This window comes from Elephantulus edwardii, unplaced genomic scaffold, assembly GCF_000299155.1.
Source record: "Elephantulus edwardii isolate Elephantulus edwardi_28Jun2011 unplaced genomic scaffold, EleEdw1.0 scaffold00323, whole genome shotgun sequence".
Classification (NCBI taxonomy): Eukaryota; Metazoa; Chordata; class Mammalia; order Macroscelidea; family Macroscelididae; genus Elephantulus; species Elephantulus edwardii.
The window spans coordinates 740,129-761,543 of record NW_006400073.1 but is presented as its reverse complement, the minus strand read 5'-3'; the positions used below and the strand labels follow the sequence as shown (position 1 = coordinate 761,543).

Sequence of the window (21,415 nt, the reverse complement as noted above, 5' to 3'; positions counted from 1 at the left end):
TCCATAAAGTGCAGGTTTGCTCTGCACACACAGTCTCTTGAGTAGGAAAGTTCTCCCTACAAGACATCTGCCTTTCTTCCCCCTCCCAGACCTCCATGGAAGAGAGCCCATACTAGAGACCATTCCTTCTGGGTGGATCCTTCTGTAGGCCAGGAAGGACTATCCAGAGGTGCTCATTTCTGGAGTCCAGAATTGCCAATGGCTTGTTTGTTGTTAGCATTTTTTTTCTGTTTGTAATGAATGATCTGAAACAGTCAAAGCTCCTCTCCCACATAGGAAAGGAACACCTTGTCGCTGATTTGCTAATGGTATCACCTTTAAGACCACCCTCTTATTGCATGGTAGGAGAGTTTACAGCTTCTTCCCCTGCCCCCCCCCCCCATCATTTTCCTACTTCCACTTAATCAAATCTCGAGGTGGTAGGAAATGTTCGCTCTCATCTACAAACTTAAAGTTTGGTGGTTCAAAACCACTGGAAAAATATTAGACTAACATAAAATGATAGCCAAGCAATGGAGCTGTTTCACTCTGGAGCCTAGGAGATCATAGTGAATTGTGACTGATTTGGCTTACTTAGAGTTTATAAGGACATTAGCAATTAGGACGAACAATCATTGCAGTTTTCTGCTTCTTTGAACTGGTGTTGAAGGAGCTGCTTGTTAGGAATTTGAAGTGATCTCTTCCTGACTCAGACCTGTCAATCCCCAGATCATGAAAGAACTTCTATAATTCTTTGAAAGAAGTTCTAGGATTCACGTAGCTTAAACAACATGGAGAGGAATGGGAAATACTTTTCCCCTTGACTGTATCTGCCTCTTGGAAACTTTCATAGTATGATCCTCTTTTACATCATATATCTTTGGGATAATAAAATAATTGTGAGTGTAATACTCCACAGGAGATGCAAAAGGTAAGATAAATCTGGCCATTTAGTAAGTTTTCAGTTGGGATTAATTATTCTCTCTACTTTTGTGTATGTTTGAAAATGACCATAATGAAAGATCTAGAACTCTGTGAAAGGGTTTGTTTTGAGTTGCCCTGGAGTTGGCTATGATCCATGACAGTCTTGTACTAACAGAATAAGACACTTTCTCACCCTGTGCCATCTTCATCATCCTCGGGAAGTCTGAGTCGGCTCTTTTGGCTATTGTTTCAGTCCGTCTTGCTGAGTTTCCCTCATTTTCACTGACTCTCTGTTTTATCAAACCTGATGTCTTTCCCCAGGGACTACTCTTTTCTTGATGAAATGTCAGAAGTTTGAGCTCACGTTTCATTGTGTCCATTTTGAAGGAACTTTCAGTTGTATTTCCTCTAAGACGCACTTGTTCTTTGTCTTGGCAGTTCATAGTATATTCACTGTTCTCCAACAGTATGGTTTGAACACAGATTCTTCTTCCTTTTAGGTATATTAACATAACTCTTTTATAAATGCTCTTATGAGTGATTTATCTAATATGATTATATTAGTGGCAAAGCTGAGGTCAGAACTCATATACTTTGGCCAAGAAGTCTAGTTTAGTGCACTTACCACTTTTCATACAGGAAAATTGTGTTCGATATCATCCCCAATGAATGAACCTGAAGGTTTGTTCTTGGTTGTCCTTTGCTTCAAAAATGACAGTTTCAGTGAGCCTTTTTTGTCATCAATTAACCTTCTTTCATGTGTATAGTTGCCCATCAGGGTCACTCAGAGATGGACACAGGCCCAGAAGCCAGGGCATCCTTTGATTTGTGTGGCTTTGTATGGAAGGAGAGAAGACTTACCACCTTCATTGCCAGGAAGGAAGAAGAAATTATGCAAACTGGCTTTCAGCTGTGTCTTCAGGGGGTTAATCGTAGAAAACTGAGCTTCTTGAATCCAAGAAGGATATTGCTTATGTGTTTAATTAGTTCCTCAAATTTAATTCTCAGATAAACTGTTCAAAGAAACACAACAACAAAAACATTCTCCATTTTTCTGGTCTGAAATTTTTTGTTATCTTGAATGTCTGACTAGTACTTGCTAGAAACTATACTGTAATGGAGTAGAAAGACCTGTATCAAGAATTGGAAGATCGAAAGTTGGAGGGCTTGCCTGGGTCCCACCTAGGCCCTGTGAATTTGATTTCCTCATCTGCAATACATATTCTTTATCTCTTATACTGTTTCCTTAGGGCCCTAGAAGTTGTGCCTTGTGAGGTTATTTTGGATTGGTGTATGTGAGAAGTCTCAGCAAACTCTTCTGACGTAAAGTGTAGGTGTTTCTTTCATACTCCTGTTGATTGCAACAATTTGGTCAGTATGACTAGTATTGTCTCCATCCTTGAAATCAGAAAAGAGTCAGGCCCAGTCTTTCTTGTCCTTGTCTACATCCTTCAGCACCACTCTTAGGATCCATGATACCCCACATTCTTCCCAGTGTTCTACTTTAGAATGGTGAGATGAAAAACTTACACAACACTAAGACCTTATGTCCTCAATTTTTTTTTGAGAAGTACCACTTCAGGCTTCGGTTCCATGTGACAGACAATGTTTATACTTATTTGAAGGGGTTCTTAGAAACAGTAGAGCCTTTGAGTCACATGTAAGTGAATCGAACCCTTTGCTTGAAGCAGTTCATTCAAAGTGTGTAGGTTCAGAGTTGTTGTTAGGTGCCATCGAGTTGATTACAACTCATGGGAACCCTTTGAACAACAGATCTGAATCTTGCCCTTCTTCTGTACCATCTTCTAAATCTCCTTCATGCTCAGCTTATTGTCACTGTATCAGTTCATCTTGTTGAAGGCCTTAGGTCAAATAAAAAATGAACAGATGTTTCTCTATTTAATAGACCACTGCTTATTTGTGTTAATGGTTCTGCTGGTTTCAGGAAAGTGACCTGAGCACTTATGCTGAAATTCTGTGCACTCTTCGGGAAGGTGGAGTTTAGTATAGTTATTTACTGTCTTGTAGACCACTCTCCCCCTCCCCCACCCCGCTGGAAACCTAGGGCATTTCTTATACCCACCTAGAGAATTGTTGAGTTGTTTTTGTGTGTGTGTTTGCCATCAAGTCAGAACCGATCTATAGCTGACCCTCCAGAGGGGAGATTGCCCATCCTTCTCCCTCAAACTGATGAGTAACAACTATAATATAGTTTCACACATTTATGTTTAATTTCCAAAAATTGTGTTCACAGTTTCCATTGTTTGGTTGTGTTGGCATGCTATTTCTTCAGGTTAGATTCTCAGCATTTTAAGACAGATATACTACTTGAATTTAATATATTTTTAGTAGTATACTCAAAAAGCTAATTTCATTATTTTCCATGAAAGGCTTACAATTAGTTCATTTCTATGGAAATATTGATTGGTTTCTAGGCCCTCTTTCTGAACTTCTGTTATCTGATACCTAATTCAAAAGTGCTGGACCAAACCTCCTGCCACTGAGTGGGTTCTGCCTGGCAGTGACCCTCCTTGGGGGACAATAGAGAGTGTGAGGGTGGTACAGAACTGAGCCTGGCTTTGCTTGCTTGTGCATATAAGTCAGTGCCTTCTTGACAGTACCCAACAATAGCAACAACAACAAATGCAAAAGTCTTGTCATAGATTATAAGGTAAGTAAGATAAGGATAATAGAAATGCTTTGGCTAAGCTATCCTAGATTCTTCCTCTGTAGAGTGATTTCATTATTACTGATCAGCTTGATTACCAGAACTGTGCAGTCATCATCAGCATGTAGCATAGAGGGAAATTCTGCATTAGCATTTTATATGATTAGAGTGTATTTTATATTAATAACCCACTTTTCAAAGTTATTATCCATCATCATAAAAAGATAATCCTGACCAAATGTTGTTTCACAAAGATAGGAAATTTTATTTTAATCAAGAATTCCATACTTTAGGAACATGAGTAAAGCTCCAGTTACCCCATCTGGATTGTTTGGATTCAGTGGCAATGAAATTCTTTCTTTTGAACATATCAAATACTGGATGGCTTTCTTTAGAGCACTAGCACTTTGAGAGTCCCATCCCTAGTGGAGCAGAGGCAAGGATAGCCTCTGGGCAGCTGGCAGAATGTAGACCAGGGTTTTTGGAGATGCACTGAGGGGACAGGCAAAAGATATCTGAGCTCTTCTCCTGAAAATGCTGAATCCCCAACAGGAAGCAGGACTGTTTGGGGAATTGTCAGCTCAGCCAAACTATCCAAATCTTCAAAGCATTAGATTCAGACTTATAGAGGGACTTTCAAGATGTCTTTCTTCAAGGCTTTCTGTCATGGTCCTTGGCTGTCAGAATACCCTGGCTTTCATTTTTGAAGGATAATTGAGGCCTCCTAGCCTGCCGGATCCTCCAGCTCCAATTTTCCACAGAGCTACTACTTATCCATCTGGCCTCGCCTGTATTTTCCACATATGTTGCCCTGGCCAGTTTCTGCCACCAGTCCTTTTCATCAAGTCATAAGTCCAATGTAGGGAGCAGACACACAAAACAAATCTCACACAGGTCAAGTTCTTGAATTTGTGTTGGATATGATTGAAAGGAGAAAAGTTAATATAAATTTAGAAAATTTTAATTAACTGAACGTTTGGTTGTTTTGTTAACATATGGCAGAACACGAGTTGGTGTTTAGTGAGTTGAATATCCTGTTAACTAAAGAGAACCTTCTGCTATATAGTACGCATGGCTTCTATTATAAAAGAGACATTGAAGGATTGGTTCTTTCTTGAGCTTGTGGAGTGGCCAGGGGTGAAGGGAGAGCACTGCTGTGTTTCATAGTGACTCATTTGATGATTTCTCCATTGTTTGAAGAGCTTCGTGTTATGCAATCAACATCTCTCCCCTCCTCCAACTCCTGTTTTGGTTGGGTATTTTCCCCCCTAACAATCTGGGATTTTCCATCATTTTCTTAACCTTCCTGGAGGCATGTTGATTTTTCCAGCAGATCTTTCTGGACATGTCCCAGGACAGCCTATACTCAATAGATCCGAGAACTTGGCTTTCCCTAAGGTATCTGGGCCTGGGAGGGCAGATCCTGGAACTGTCCAAGACTTCAGGCAGAACCTGGACTCTGAGGTCTGACAGCCCCACTGAGAGCAAGTAGGCCAGAGAGTGATGCCTGCACCTCTAGCAAGCTAATGTCCCTTTATTTCCTTGCTCAGAGACAGTCTGTTTGCTTCTCTTGCCACAAGTCATCAGTAGACATTTTTCCCTTAAGTATTTCCATTTTTCTCAGGCAGTAAGGCATGAGCTTAGTCCTGGGAATTTTCACACTAGCAAGGATTTAGAGATGGCTCACTGAGGAAACTTCTACAGTATCCTCTTCTGGAACTCAGCCACTTCATAACTCTATTTCCTGTGATGCACTCAGGAGTCGAGTTGAGGAGGACAGCTGCTGGAAATCATTGTAGTGTTACTACTGAAAGATCACAACGAGGCCAGTAAGAGTCCTTGAGTCCTTTCTTTGCACATTAGCCTCTGGTGGGAAGTTGTACTTGAGGTGAGTTTAGATGTTCAGTGTTGGCCATACTTTTGTCCATCATGTGAGGTTGGTGTAAGTACAGGAGGAACCAGGCAGAACAGTTACCTGGAAACACACGGGGGCAGCAAATATTGGAACATTTGTAAATCTGAAATTTTGATATCTCACTCCCCTTTGCCAGCAATGAACCCAGCAAGTTAAGTCTTAAAGATTGTACCTCCTAGAAATACAACCTCCCCCTTTATCTGTTCTGCTTATACTATCTCTGATGCTACCGCCAAAAATATGGTTATTGCCTGATGGTATTATTGTACAACTTTTCAAGTCTTTCTATGTTCATTCATATTCCTCTGCTAGACCATTCTTGACTGAGCAGCTAAGGTGACCTTAAAACAAAATTCAGTCATGTCTTTTCTTTTCCTTTTGGTACTGAAACTCCCTGCAACCTCCATCATGATGTTCATTTGTATGATTTCCTTTGTGAATAATGATTCTCTTTCTTTAATGAACATCAGAATTCTCTAGATCTGTGTTAAAACACAGATTTCTGAATTTTTTAGCTAAGAGGCATGAAAAGTGGGGTCTTGGAATTTGTATTTCTAACAGTTTCCAGGAAATTTCTGATGCAGCTGCCCACTTTGATAATTCCTCCCTCCCTCCTAAGTGAGGCCTTTTCTAGTGCTCTGTTGCCTACTATATGTTTGCCTTGCTTCGGGTACTTTTCCTTTGAAGCCCTTGTTGACATTGTATGAATGTTTAATTGTGTTGATAATTGTTTAATGACTGAATCCCTTCTTGCACATAATTCAGCTCCCTGATGGTGGGGCAATTTCTATCTTGTCCATAATGTTTCTCTAATTCCTCCTGTATTTCAAACTCATTATCATCAAGTCGAAATAGGAGAAGATGGCTTATCTCTCTCTTATGGAGTCTTTGGTGGATTTGCACCACAAGGAAAGTGCAGCCTTTGCATTAGCACGACTTTCCCTGGACAACGGCACCAGAGTTCTCCAGTTCCTTATGTATAACAAGTGCTAAGTAACAGTTCTTTGGCTGACCCTCCACCTTTCATAGGGTCATCTGTTAGTTATACTCAACTTGATGACACTTAAAACAACAAAGTAACTGCTGATGGATATACACTGATACTTCCTTTTCATAGATAATTCGAAGGACCTGGTAATACTAACACTCTCAGTGAGTGCAAAAGATAAGCAAGGATTGTGGGTAAACTAGCAAGCTGTGAAAAAAGAAAGGATTGACTTTGTTTCAAAGATTATGAGCATTATGGGCAAGAGTCACGGGGTTTTCTTCAGGGCCATTCTTCAAACTTTACCTCCTTCAGTGATGTTGTTAGCATGGTTGTTTCTCAGCTTGTTTCCTTCTTCAGCCCTTCCATGCTTCATTGTGTTTTAAGGATGTTAGAGATATTATTTACCCTGGTAATTCATTTGGTATTTTTTCTTCTAGATATGGAGTGTACAGATGTCCCATTGTTAACTCCAAGCAGCAAAGAAATGATGTCTCAAGCATTGAAAGCTACTTTCAGTGGTTTCACTAAAGAGCAGCAAAAACTGGGAATTCCAAAAGGTATGCCTTTGTTCTTGGACAGACTTGTCCACAGCCTGGCCATGGGCCTACATCTTCACTCACAGCATTCACAGTAGAGGGCAGCCCTCACTCTAGTGAGCAGCTGCCAGTTGGTGCAGGTCTCAGTGAGAAGAGTGGCCAGTACACATGCCAGTGCTCAGCCACTTGCGTGGATTGTTAGTGTCATCTTACTCAAAAATAGTGTTTCCCAGTTTGCCTGAGCAAAAAAACAACCTTAAGGTCTTTAAAAACCGTCCTGCCTCCATCCTACCCCAGATGAATTAAATTACAATCTCTGGTGGTATCAGTGGCTATCTTACCAAACTCCTTAAGTGATTCACATTTTGATAAGTGTGAAAACATTGCTATAGCATCACTATGGGCCACAGGGGAACGTAATCCTTTGAAGTAGCTTAGTGACCACTGTTTCCTGGTCTGTGTTGATGCTTCTTCCCTTCTATTCCATATGCTTAGGAATTTTGAAATGTTGTACTCAAGTGTTCTAATCGGAAAGAATTTATTCAAGAATGTAAGTAGAATTGTCCAGAAGCAGAAATGACTAAAGAACATGTACGCATCCACCATGGAATACTTTGCATACAAACTTTGAGAACAAACAGGGCAATTTTCTACTGAGTAAGAAGACTGCCTTTAGATCTAGCCTGTCCTACTGCTGTGAAAGACCTCCAGCCTGGTTAGCCCAAAGCCTTAGACAGATTCCGTGAATGTGTCTATACGTTCTTTCCCATGTGTTCTACTAACCACAAACCACAGCTGACAGCAATGCCAAATAGCCTTTGAGGATCATAAGATAGAACAAAGTGAGTTCTGACCATTTTTCCTTACCATTTTATAACACACTCTGCCAGATTGAAGGGGATAACGTTGGAGGCAAGTGTGCTGTGCATCAAGCCTGCCATCATCCCAGACTCTTTTAAATGCTGAATTTGGTTCCATGCAAGAAGACTATACTCACATTATCAGCTTTTCTCAAAAATACTCAAGCTCACTTAGATTAGAACCAGCTTATAGCTAACCCTCCACCCGGCTGTCCGGAGGCTGCCAATCGCACATGAGGAGATTGCTCATCTTTTTTCCTTGTGGATTTAAATGGCCAGGGAGGTGCTACCTTTGGGCCAGCAGCACTGCTTCTTATGGACAGTGCTCGAGAGCTCCCTACAGTATCATTTCAAGCAGGACCTGTGATTTTGTATACTTAAAAATTGTCAGGTATAATGCAGGCATTTTAGTACTACTAAGTACACTTGAGTGACTAAAGATTACTAATTGCTGTGGTTATTAATAGACATGATTGGTTAAACCCACTAAGTTAATATGATTCTGACTTGTGGTGAGCCTATAGGACAGAGTAGAATTGCTCCTGAGGTTTCAGAGGCTGTAAATCTTTACAGAAGCATCTGCTCTCTTTAAACCGCTGACTTCTTAGTTTGCAGCTGAATCCCATCATACCACTGGCTCCTATAGTTAGCTAAGATAACAGTAATTAAAAATAATGGTCCTAAGTGTAATAGTGAAGAGCAGGAAAAGACAGAGTAAAACCTCGAGAATACGCATCCTTTCTTCTTACTCATATTGTTGTTGGTTTGTACTTTCTAGTTGAAACTGACCCATAGTTGATCCTCCAGTGGGTTTTCAGAGGCAGTGAATTGCATGGGAGGAAATTGTTCCTCCTTCTCCCGTGGAACAGCTGGTGAATTCCAAACGTGTGCCTTTGGATTGACAGTGCCACTCCTTCATACTAAGCCACCAGCACCGTTGTTAGAGAAGCCATTTGTTCTCATACAATTTCAGTAAGTCCACAAGGAATAAGGAGAGTCAGGGAACTCTGGATGGAGAGCAGGGTACAGAGTGCTACTTTTTCTGACGGCTTAGTAGTTCAAATCCACCAGCTACTCTGTGAGAGAAAGATGGACAGTCTTCCCCTATGAGATTTACAGCCTCTGAAAACTCACTAGAGGGTTAGCTATAAAATGATTCTGGCTTAATGGTACATAACAACAACAACAGAGATCTCTTAAGTGGCAAAATAGTGTGTAATATTGAAGCTGGAAAGGAAGGTACCTGATGACCTTTATGTATATACTGCTATTTCTTAATTCTATGAATAGGATGGCGTCCTTTGCTATATACTCAAGGTCTTATTAGTGCTGCCCTGAGGCTCAGGTGAGAGTTGAAAGCTGATCTGCTGAATCTTCGTTTCTCTTCCCTCAGACCCCCGGCAGTGGACAGAAGCTCATGTCCGAGACTGGGTGATGTGGGCTGTGAATGAGTTCAGCCTGAAGGGTGTGGACTTTCAGAAGTTTTGTATGAATGGAGCAGCTCTCTGTGCCCTGGGAAAAGACCGCTTTCTCGAGCTGGCCCCAGACTTTGTTGGGGATATCTTATGGGAACATCTAGAGATTCTGCAAAAAGGTAAATGTGTGCAAACTTGGGGAGGTGGGTGCTGGGGGAGGGATCATTGGCAGGGTAAGTTGAAGTGTGCAGAGAAGTACGTGGTACACGGCGCCTGGCATATGACATATGCTCAAGAAATGATTTTTTTTTAGTCTTTGGACTGAGGGCTCAGGTCATAGTATGATTTGTTTGTGTGTATGTGTGTGTTTTGTGTGATCTTTAGCAGAATGGTGGTTATGAGCTTCCTTGGAATATAAAAATATGGGCTCAATCTTTATTTCAGACCTATGTGCTGTTTGAACAAATAGTACCTGCAGTCAGCCTTAAGATAGCTTGTTTTCCTGACAGTTTTAACACCCTTGATCTAAGGCAGTGGTGATAGCTGTCACATTCATAGTAAGGCTCAGCCTCTCAGAGCTTTAAACAAGACAGGCTTCTCTACTCACTAGCTGCCTTAGAAGTACACGAGCACACCATCCCTTCTACATCTGGAACAAGAGATAGTGGGGTTAATTAAGGACAACGTGTTGCTACCTTACAATGACATGACCTCCCCTTCCAACCTCTTTCAGCCTTTTTGGACCAAGTGACTCATGTGCCACAGACCTGGCTAAAGACAGAAACAGCAGCAGGCGGCAAACTTGGGTGTTTTTGCGCTTATTTTTCTGAATTTCTTCTTAAAATAAATTGCAGTTACCAGCAGTCAGCAGTGCCCTCCAGCTGACTGTAAGCCTAGAAGCCCGCTGCCCTCTCTAACCCAGGCCCACCCCTTCCCTGTGGTCATTGGCTTTAGCTGTTGCCACAGAAGCTAGGGGAAGGGACTAAAGCTCAGGATTAGCACTTTTATTCCATATAATACTTTCCTTTGTTTAAGAATATTTTCCTCTCTGCAAGGCCCATGAGGGACTCAAATTAGATTCCTCTGGGCATAGAAGTATCATCTTTATTCCTTCTCGTTGGCTTCTGTTGAAACATAAATAAGCACAGGGAAGGAATAGGTGAATCTGTCTGGGACTGTGGTAGCAGAGGACCCTTGAGCAATCAGGCAGCTATGTGGACAACCCAAAGCTGCAGCATGGTTCTCTGAACCATGCCTACACCCACTCACAGGCAGACAAACCATGCCTATGCCCACTCACAGGCAGACACCAGCCACCTGTTTAGAGAGGATATGGACATGGCAGCCTCATAAGCTGTCAGATTTAACTCAGATTTAGCAACTGATTTATAAACACCAAAGCAAATTTCAACAGACTGTAACAAGATATATTCTACTAACATAATGTTGTCCATCTCTTTATCAAAATGATCTCTTATCATGTTTTGTTGTTATGTACTGTTGAGTTGGAACCTACTTGTAGTTGACCTTCAAGTGGCTTTTTAGAAGTTGTGCATTGCACAGGAGGGGATAGCCTATCTGTCTCCCAAGGAGCAGCTGGTAGATTCAGACCGCTTTCCTTTGGGTTGAGAGTGCAGCTCTTTACCCTTACTACTCTTCTCATTGCTTTCAAGTCAGAATCACCTCACAGCTGACTTTTTAGCAAGTTTTCAGAGGCTATAATGCACATACGAAGAGATTGCCCATATTTCTCCTGAGGAGCAGCTGATGCATTCAAAGTGGCTGCCTTTGGGTTGGCAGCACAACTCCTTACTGGCTAGGCCACCAGAGCTACCTACTACACGTTGTTAGACACCGTCAAGCTGACTGTGACTCACAGTAACCCTTTGAGAAACAGATTTGAAATTTGCCCTACTCTTTCTGTATCGTCCTCCTGTTTTCTGCCTTGCTCAAGCCCACTATAGTACTAACTATGTTAATCCGTCTTGTTCATTCTTCCTCTCTTTCTTTGACCCTCTACTTTCCCCAGCATATTGTCTCTCTCCAAGGACTGGTTCTTCCTGAATATATTATAGTTTCCTCATCTTTGCCTCTAAGGAACACTCCGGTTACACTTCCTTCAAGATAGATTTTTTTAAATTTTTATTTGGTTGTTATTGTTGTTCTTTTGGCAGTCTGTGGAATATTTAGTACTCTTCTCCACAGCTCAAAGGCAATGATTATTCTTGTTATCCTTAGTCATTGTCCAACTTTCAGATACATAGGAAGCAATTTAAAAAGATCAGGACTTGGATCAGGTGCACCTTAATCTTTAAATTTACATCCTTGCGCTTTAGAACTTTGGAGAGGTTCTTGATAGCAGATTTTCTCAATGCAGCATATCCTTTTATTTTTTTACTGTTGGTATCAGTCTTCATCTATCATGATGTTGCCTGTTGGTTGTGAGGATTTTTGTTTTCTTGATCTTAAGCTGACCTAGTCCATAGCATGCCGCTATTTCTCAGATACTTGAAAATATGTTTTTATTTCCCCTCTTTTGATTCTCAAAAGAGTCCCGTGAAATAGGAAAGGACAAGTTCTATTATTGTCCTTGTCTTATAAAACGAGGTTCAAGTTAGGTGATTTCCTCAAGATCGCTCATTTTCTTAAATTTGGGGTTTCATTTTTTACTGAACTTCTGATCCTTTGTAAAATCATGTGGACTCATGTGACTTCTCTGGACCCATGAAAGCAGTTTGGCCTTGTTGGCTATAAAGGAATAACTTAGGAGAAGTAGACTCTGTATAATTGAGAACAGAAAGTCTTGTCACCCTATTTAGTCAGCCCCTAAGACTCATCCTTCTCCAGATCTTTGAAAAGGCTGAGCAAGGTGTTTGTGCTGAAGCTCTGGCATATTTTTCCGAAATTAAACCAGAACAACTCAGCACCAAAAGAACATAGCTGCTTGGGGTGGGGTGGAAGGCCAAAGGTACAGGGGATGTTTTGATCTGATAAGCTGCTACAGGCTACAGCAGAGGTTAATCATTTTATCTCAACTGGAAACTATTTTTTCTATGCAGGCATAAACTTGTTTTCTCTGAATTCTCTGTTCACAACAAGCTATCAGATACCCGGGGTGACTAAAATCAACACTGTCTCTTTATGTTTTGTTCTTGTATTGAAATACAATCAAATTACTCCATGCAAGAATCAGAGGGCACAACATTTGCTTCTAGACTAATTAGAAAATTCCAGAACACCCAGCAGCTCACTGGAGAGCTTTTTGTATCCTTAACTACCCTCACAGACATTCCTCTCTCACCACCAGGGACACTGGCTCTGTGACTCTTCTCTCCCTATATATGGGCTCAGTCATATTTCATCAAATGGAGTCATCTGCTCAGTGTAGTACTCCCTTTCTGGACCTGAACCTGAAATATGAGTGCAAGCAAACAAACAACAACCTCCAAACCAACATTTGTTAGAAGAAAAGGAAGGAAGAAAATGTACCACTCTAAAGATTACAAGCATGTATTTGACGGTTAAGGACTGATTTTAGCAATATTTAAAGGGCTTTTAGTCTTTGATTCTGATGTGGTTCACACACATAACAGCAAAGATTCCTCTAGAAGTAGAGGTTGAAAGCCCACCCAGTCCTTAGAGGATCACTGATACTAAATCGCATTTTGCAGCTACTGAGACCATATGCTTAGTGAAGGTTTTGGGATCTCCTCCTTAGCCAAGACCCTCATCAGGACAGATGCAGAAACCCAGTTCAGAGAGTGTGAGATCATTGCACTCTACTTCAAGATCCTTGTAGGCCAAGTGTGATATGTTTTGACCATTCTGTTTTGTTCTTGTTTATTATAGAGGATGTGAAGCCCTATCAGATTAATGGAGTGAACCCCACATATCCAGAGTCCCGTTATACCTCGGATTACTTTATTAGTAAGTTCTTTCATTCCTATTTTCTCACCTCTTTCACGATAATGGGAAGCTACAAAGGGTTGCCAGTCTTAAGATCCTCCATGGTAATTCATAGAAAATTATAATTGTTGAAATGTTGATTTCTCTTAATTATTTACTTTAATACTTTCTACAAAAGTACAGTGTTACAAGCATATACAAATTTCATTAACTTTCAAGTTTCTGCATGCTAGCTTTCTGAAGCTCTGCTGGTACAGTGAGTAAGCACTCAGCTGCTATGGTTGATGGTTCACACCCAGCCAGTAGCTCTGGGGGAGAACGATCTGGTGATCTGCATTTGCAAGACTCATAGCCAAGAAAACCCTGTAGATGGGTCCTGTTTTGTCTCAGGGGCTCCCTGTGTCAGATTGGAGTCCACAGACCTCAACATAGAAGTCATGCCAGAAAAAAAATGTCACTTGACCCCTAAATTTTATCTTACTTGATCCTGTGCACAGTTGTGCTTATCAGAAGGGTGGATTAGGAATGTAATCTTGGTTTACTCTTTTTTTTTTTTATTTAAGATGATGATACCTGTTGCCTTGAGTCATCTCCAAGTCAAGCAAACCTATATGACATAATAGAACTGTCCACTATGGTTTTTAGAGTATTTCCCTTCTCACATCCCTTCTCAGGAGTGTGCCAGTTAGCTTTGAATTCTGGTATGGAGAATAGCTCGTCTCTTCCTAATCTATATTAAGGCATATACTGGATGAAGAAAAGCTTAACAGCGCTCTTCTGCCAATGAAAAGAAACCAGTGGATAACTTATGATTCCACTGTACATGTGGTCACTGTGAATTGGGAACCAACTTAACAGGAGGCACCAACAACATCAAAAATACATCCAAATGGTGACCAAATGAGGAGTCAGTGTAGAATAATTCTCATCTGATCGCTTAGAGAGTCTTAAAACACTAATTTTTAATTTTTACTTTAGTTTATTCTGATTTTTAATAAATCTACAACAACAGCGTTAAGTGCTGTGCACCAAGAAGTTTATTATATATCAGAAATGGTGCATATGCTCTCGGGTGGTCATCACTGTGGTGCTAGGGAGGTAGTTGCAATCATTCCTGTCTTGTAGTTGAAAAAATAAAAGCAGAAAGTTGTTGTGTTGTTGTTGTTATGTGCCGTCGAGTTGCCTGCGACTCATAGCGACCCTGTGTACAACAGCCCTAAACTCCGCTCTGTCCTGTGCCAATCACACTGTCTCTGACACTCCCATCCCAATTATCACTGAATCAATCCACCTCATAGAGGGCCTTCCTCTCCTGCGCCGTCCCTCCACCCTCCCAAGCATGATGTCCCTCTCCAAGGACTGGTCTCTCCTCACAACATTTCCAAAGTAAGTTAGACAGAGCCTCAGAATCCTTGCCTCCAAGGAGCCCCCCGGTTTAACCCTCTCCAGGACAAATCTGTTTGTTTTCCTAGCAGTCCATGGTATTCTCAATGCTCTTCTCCAGCACCACAGCTCAAAGGCATCAATTCTCCTTCTATCCTCCTTGGTCATTGTCCAACTCTCTGATGCATAACAGGTGATTGTGAAGACCATGGCCTGTATCAGATGCACCTTAGTCTCCAGAGAGACACCACTGCTCTTCAGCACTTTGGAGAGGTCCCTAACAGCAGACTTTCCCATGGCAATGCGCCTTTTAATTTCCTGGCTGCTGGTGCCAAGACTGTTGACTATGGAGTCAAGCAAACTAAAGCTGTGTACAATCTCAATCTCTTCACCATCCATCCTGATGCTGCCAATTGGTCCAGTGGTGAGAATCTTTGTCTTCTTGACATTGAGCCTCAATCCATATTGTAGGCTGCAGTCCTTGACACTCTGCAGCAGGCGCTTCAGGTCCTCCTCAGTTTCAGCAAGCAGGGTTGTGTCATCCGCATAACGCAGATTGTTGATAAATCGTCCACCAATCTTGACCCCACATTTCTCCTCATAGAGCCCAGCCTCCCGGATAATCTGTTCTGCATATAGGTTGAAAAGGTATGGAGATAGGATGCATGAGCAAAATAATATATGGAAGCCAATAAAATTTGGTTTGTGTTTGTTTTTAAAGATGTGGAGCCAAGGAAAAAAGAATGGCAGAAAAGAGAATTAACTTGTCATGATTTATAGCCAGTGAGTGATAGAACAGGCTTACCCATCCATGCCTTTCTGGCTTAAATATTTTCTTTTCATTCTCTATTGTAGCCAGCTTGTTGTACTTTGTGGGAGGTAAAATGCTACTGTATTAGGTGCAAAGTCCTCCTCTTCTAGTTGCAAACCCTCTCTTTTCAGGCTATGGTATCGAGCATGCCCAGTGTGTTCCTCCATCAGAGTTTTCTGAGCCTAGCTTCATCACAGAGTCCTACCAGACACTCCATCCCATCAGTTCTGAGGAACTCCTCTCCCTCAAGTATGAAAATGACTACCCTTCTGTCATCCTCCGGGACCCCCTCCAGACGGACCCTTTGCAGACTGACTATTTTACTATCAAGCAAGAAGTTATAACCCCAGACAACATGTGCATGGGGAGGACCAGTCGTGGTAGGTCACATTTTGCATTTTCGAGAATTACTTAACCTTGTGAGTTCCCTAGACTCTATGCTTTCTCACTACAGGCCTTGTACATTTCTCAGCTTCAGCCTTGTCTTTTTAGGATGTGTACATTAAGAAAGAATTTCCATCATAGATTTGTAGATGAGTCTTGTCACAGTGACAACACCCTATTTATGAAATTTTGGAACAATGAGGTATCTTTTTTTGGAGTAAAATATTTTATCCAGACAATAATTATAGCTGGATATAGTAATTTTTCAAAATATGTTTTCTTTTCTTTGAGAAAATCTTATTTGAGGAGGACATAATTAAAAATAGCCAAGGGTGACGTTTGGGAACATCATTACACTTCACATGCTTTCTACTGTTCTTCCCAGAGCTCTGCTCCAACTGCAGGTTCTTGTTAGGAACCTGACAGAACCTCTACTGTTCAGCCTGAAAGATTTAGCTTCTGTGACATCTCTGGTCTGGAAAGATACCAGATGGTTAGCCGAGGCTGGTTTATTTATAAGTAGTCATTTTCAGTGTGAGTAGTTTAGCTGGACAACCCAGGGACACAGGAACAGAGCTTTTCAAAAAGGCCCTTTCGTTGAATGACTATGATGATGATAAAACATTCATTAATGGTGAAAAAAGTGTTGAAAAAGATAGGATTAAAAAAAGGGAAACAAAGTAAACTCAATTTTTAAGATGGACCATAAACATGAAGGCACATGGTATAGCTAGAAAAAGGTTCAAATTGTATTGTTTCTGAGAAAAGTTCATCATAAGGAGGGATTTGTTCATTTAGGAACTACCTATTGGTTACTAAAAGATTGGAAAAGGTGGTTACTTTTCATCTCACAAAGACTCATTGTTGTGGGAACTACCTTGAGCAGTCTCCAGAAACTGTCTATTTCATGTCTGTACAAAAGGAGCAGCTGGTGAATTTGAAGTGCTTGCCTTGGTACAACTCCTTATAGACTAGGCCACTGGAGCTCCTTAACTTTTCAGGTAGATATGAAAAACAAACAGGAGACCAAAGAGGTGCTCACCGTGTAGGCAGTTAAGCATGTATAGTAGACCTGTTGCTTTCTACTCAAAGATTGACCAGGTCTCTACTAGGTTTTCAGAGAGGAACCCAACAGCCACACCCCTACACCCCAGCCTCAAGCACTGTTAGCTGTAAACATTGTCACCTCTTCAAATGTTCTAGCTGCTTATACTTCCTCCCAGCAGTCACTGCATACGGAAAGTCCCCAGCAAAATCAGAACTTATTATCTTCACTCTCAGGACCTTGGGGTGTTTGAGTTTCAGACAAAAGGGATTGGGTGGGACAAGATTTACCTTTCCTTTTCTGATACTAGCTGGGTTTTTTTGGTTATTGTTGTTGTTATTGGTTGGTTTTTTTTTTTAATGTTGGAGACATGTTTATTTAAATAGCATACTCAGGTATGTGTATATGTATCTTCCGCCCTACCCTCACCTTTGGGATGGTCAGGGCATTAGAAAAACTTACTTTCGGTGAGCTCTGGTGGCCTAGTGGCAAGGAGCTGCAACTACAATCCCAGAGGCACACGGTTCGAATCCACCAGATGCTCTGCCAGGAAAAGGAGGGACAATCTCCTCCTGTACCAGTCAGAACTGATTTGACGGTACACTCACACACACAAAAAAAAAGGAAAAAAAAGGAAAATCTTACTTTCTTGTGGAGATCTCTTTATCTCTGTCTATCTATCTATCTATCTATCTATGCTGTTGAGTTGGTTTTAATACATTGTGAGTTCATATGACTGTAGTTGTGTCACCATCTCTTTTCTTTCTTTTGGGTTTTGTTTTTGATTATCACTGTCTGCTCAAGCCTCCACTGATGACTGTAGACCAAACAGTGACCCTTAAAAGGTCTTTCTTTCTAGTTCCACTCCCCCTTTCTTAATCCAAAGTTTATACCACACAGGAAAAGACCATTTTGTGCATGACCATGTTTTACATCTTGAGACTGCTACATATAGAACAGAGTCCAAGGGTTGATTGAACTTGCAATGGTGTGTTTGGTCTAGACTAAAAGCATGACGACTGTTGGTTGATTATTACTAATAACCATAGTACTCATCTAGTGTCTGCATAGTGTGTCTTTATGCTGGTCTGTTCAGGGAATGGGGTATAGAGCTACCTCATCTATTCTTTTTGAATGCTGGTGGTCAGCTTGGCTCTGTAACATTTCTCACAAATGGTAGCCACTGGGTGTAGGAGAGGATGCAAACTGCTGCCTGTGAATGCAATAGCATAAGTAAGTGTCTAATTCAATTGGCATCAATCCATTTTGGGGGGCAAAAAAGCTATAAATGAAGATTTCCAGCTCTAAGATTATAAAATAGATGTGAAATGAAACTGCTTATGTTTGACAGCTTGACAGAAAGCAGTTAAGCCTAGTTCAACATCCTTGCTTTTTGGGACTCCATAGAAATGGAGCAGTCATCTTGCTTGTGGAAGTTCTGATTTTCCTGCTGCCAAATATATATAAAAAAAATGGTTTGTAGAAATAGAGTCTTTTCAGAGACATTAGTATACCAATTGCCGAAATATCAATGATTTAGTGGGATGGTCTTCATAAAAAGAAATTCTCTCTTTTGGAGTGTTAGCTTTGCAAAGAAATTAAATGACTGTTGAGATCAATTGCTAGTATGAGCAATCAGCTTTTTATGAGATGCCTCAAAATTTCCTGTACTATTAAAAAAAAAGCACTGCTATTCTTCTTGTGAATTCTTCCTGAGTCATTGAGTTGCATTTCTAGAAAAGACAATTCCTTCTTTATAATACAAAATAAAGAATTGAATGTACAAGGGACTAGATAGGAAAAACTCCTTGAAGTGTTTCCATTTGTTCTGGTAATTAGCTTCTTTGGAATGGATGATTTGAAGAAGGAAGGAGCCAAAGCTTTTAAACAACCAGCTTCCTATTACAAGCAGTAATGGAGGATACATAAGGTAATTTATAAATCAGTGGATTTAGAAAAACTTAGACGTAATGGAATTAATTTAATTTGAGATTATCATCTTATTAAGTGGCAACTTTGGAATGACTATATATTTAGCATTAATTTGGGTACCTGTTCATATTTGTTTTTACCAATTACCATCATTGTGTAGAGAAGAATATGCCAGAAGCATTAACAGCATAAAGTTAGATAGGCCGACCTTATGCAGGGGTTTGAAAGTTGTGGTTGATCAGACACACAAAACAATTGAGAGTTAACTCCTACATACACATAGTCGCTTCATTTGTTCTCTTCACTTGTGATTAATTGAATTGGGTAATTGGGTATCTTTTTTTTTTTTTTTTGTATGCATGAAGGGTATCTTGTTTTATGATTTAATTTAGGGATCTAAAAGGGGATGCTATGAGTTAGAGTCGACTCAGCGGCACCTTATAATGACATCTAAAAGTAGAGAAAAATATTCATGTGACTCTTTTCAGTTTATCAGTGCCTTTATTCTCCTCTAAAGTTTTATGTTCATCTCCTTTTTAAAGGGCAGTTTTGCCTGTGGAAGTTTCTCCAGGAGTGATTGTGTAATCATAACAGCTGTTTATAACCTGTTTTGGGAAGTTAGTGAACTTGTGTGATCCTGTGGTCAGCTAAGAATGCTTTAAAGAGTAAAAAGAGTTTTGACACTATCCCTTTAATCTACTCTTGTGTTTCTACCCCCACCAAAGAAATATATTTTCAAGTAGAACTTTGTGCTTACACAGGATAAAAATTAAGAATTTCTTTTTAAAAGAGTGACAGGATTTCTTTATCTTCTGGAAAATCTGTCTCCTATATTCTTTCTCTACTTGAGAAGGCACAGAGACAGGGCATGTGTCTCATTTTACAATAGTATTTGGGAAAAATTTTAAGAAGTAATATTCTAACTTCAAGGTCAAGGAATGTCAATCTGCTCTTAGTCTAATGGAATTTTTTTCTTATGACCAAACCTTTTTGCCAAATTAGACATTTTGAAATCATCTTTGAGTTGGATGGAATACAGCATTCAGCATGACACTGCTCTGATTTCTTCAACTACTCATTGCTTCTATAATAGTAGTGAGAAAACCCATAATAATACGGATTTCTCAGCTTTTAGATATCTGACTTTAGTCTTCAAGCATTGTTGTCTGTCTCTGACAGAGATGAGCATCATTCTACTCTGAATCTACGAACTCAGAGTTGTGAAACAGGGCACATAGTGGCACAGATTGTGGGGACTGCTTATTGCTGAGGGAAGCCATTTTCCAAAGCAAATTCACAGCCTTGAAGTTTCCTTATGCACCCCTCTTCTTCCATCCCTTCTGTGGATGTGATTAGCACTCTGTCCTTGGATAAGAGGGTTTTTACAGTTGTTGTTTTTTCCCAATCCCTCTTTCCTGTTCTCTTCCTACCTTTTCCTCTACCTCCAGGTAAGCTCGGGGGCCAGGACTCCTTTGAGAGCATAGAGAGCTACGATAGTTGTGACCGCCTCACCCAGTCCTGGAGCAGCCAGTCATCTTTCAACAGCCTGCAGCGTGTTCCTTCCTATGACAGCTTCGACTCAGAGGACTATCCAACTGCTTTGCCCAACCACAAGCCCAAAGGCACCTTCAAGGACTATGTGCGTGACCGTGCTGACCTCAACAAGGACAAGCCTGTCATTCCTGCTGCAGCTCTGGCTGGCTACACAGGTAGGCACCCTCCCACACCTAGGCAGCAGCAGCCTCAGTGGGCATGCATGCTTCTATGCATAGATCCCAGAGTATGAGTGCCAGACTTTGTCTTCTTGAGAGAGTAGGAGAAGACTTAAAGAAGTCAGGACAATTTCCTTAGTTAATCTGTTTGTGAATGGGTATTGATTTTTGGATTTGTATAGTATTCTACTCCAAGGTGTCATTTCAAAGGGTCGTAACATATTCGTTTCTATGTACTGTCAAGATGGAACCAACTCATGGTTGACCCTCCAGTGACTTTTTAGAGGCAGTAAATTGCACTGGAGGGGATAGCCTTTTCCCATAGAGCAGCTGGTAGATTTGAACCACATGCATTTGGGCTGGTAACACAACTTTTTGTCATTATGTCACCAGAGCACAAGATACATTTGTATTGTTGACTTTCCCTCATATCTAGGGAAAGGGAAATATTATGATTTGATATCCTTAAACACTCCACCAAGTGGCCTAGCATCAAGGGACTTTCTTGACCAGATGTTGAGTGGTCTGTCTAAACATAAAACACAACTCTAAGGAATAAAAATGTTATAGACTCTAGATCTTTCTGTAATGCAGTATTCATTAGATCAACTATATAAATGTCAGAAGAGTATCTTTAGTCACCCTTCACTCTGTGTAGCTCCATCCTGCCCTTTACAGGAAGCATTTTTATCCATCATCTAACTCAGCTATAACGTCTTACTTATATCAAAGGTTGATGGAACAAATGCAATAGTTGTGGTACATGAAAAAAGAACCCAAAGAAAGAAAGATGTAGATTGAGAGTTTGGTTTTGATTGAAAATCTGGAAATAAATGAAAAAATATTCATTCTATATTTTGCCTAAATTTAGAAAAAATCAAAGGATATAATAGAAATATTCATGAAGCATTAATATGTTAATTATCAGATTATTTCTTTAAAGTTGTTGAGTCTTGT

The 21,415-nt window shown here is 40.5% G+C and overlaps 1 protein-coding gene across 2 annotated transcripts in view; it reads left to right on the top strand.

The window, feature by feature from the left end:
• LOC102844738 (protein C-ets-1-like) overlaps window positions 1–21,415 on the top strand; it is an 85,476-nt gene that overhangs the window by 38,395 nt on the left and 25,666 nt on the right. Inside the window, exons 2-6 of one of the 2 annotated variants that reach the window (XM_006901377.1) lie at window positions 6,912–7,031; window positions 9,264–9,464; window positions 13,135–13,212; window positions 15,517–15,765; window positions 20,195–20,455. In XM_006901377.1, the coding sequence (XP_006901439.1) occupies window positions 6,912–7,031; window positions 9,264–9,464; window positions 13,135–13,212; window positions 15,517–15,765; window positions 20,195–20,455 (909 nt within the window). The remainder of the gene's footprint in view (window positions 1–6,911; window positions 7,032–9,263; window positions 9,465–13,134; window positions 13,213–15,516; window positions 15,766–20,194; window positions 20,456–21,415) is intronic. The other variant, XM_006901378.1, reaches the window with a different exon arrangement.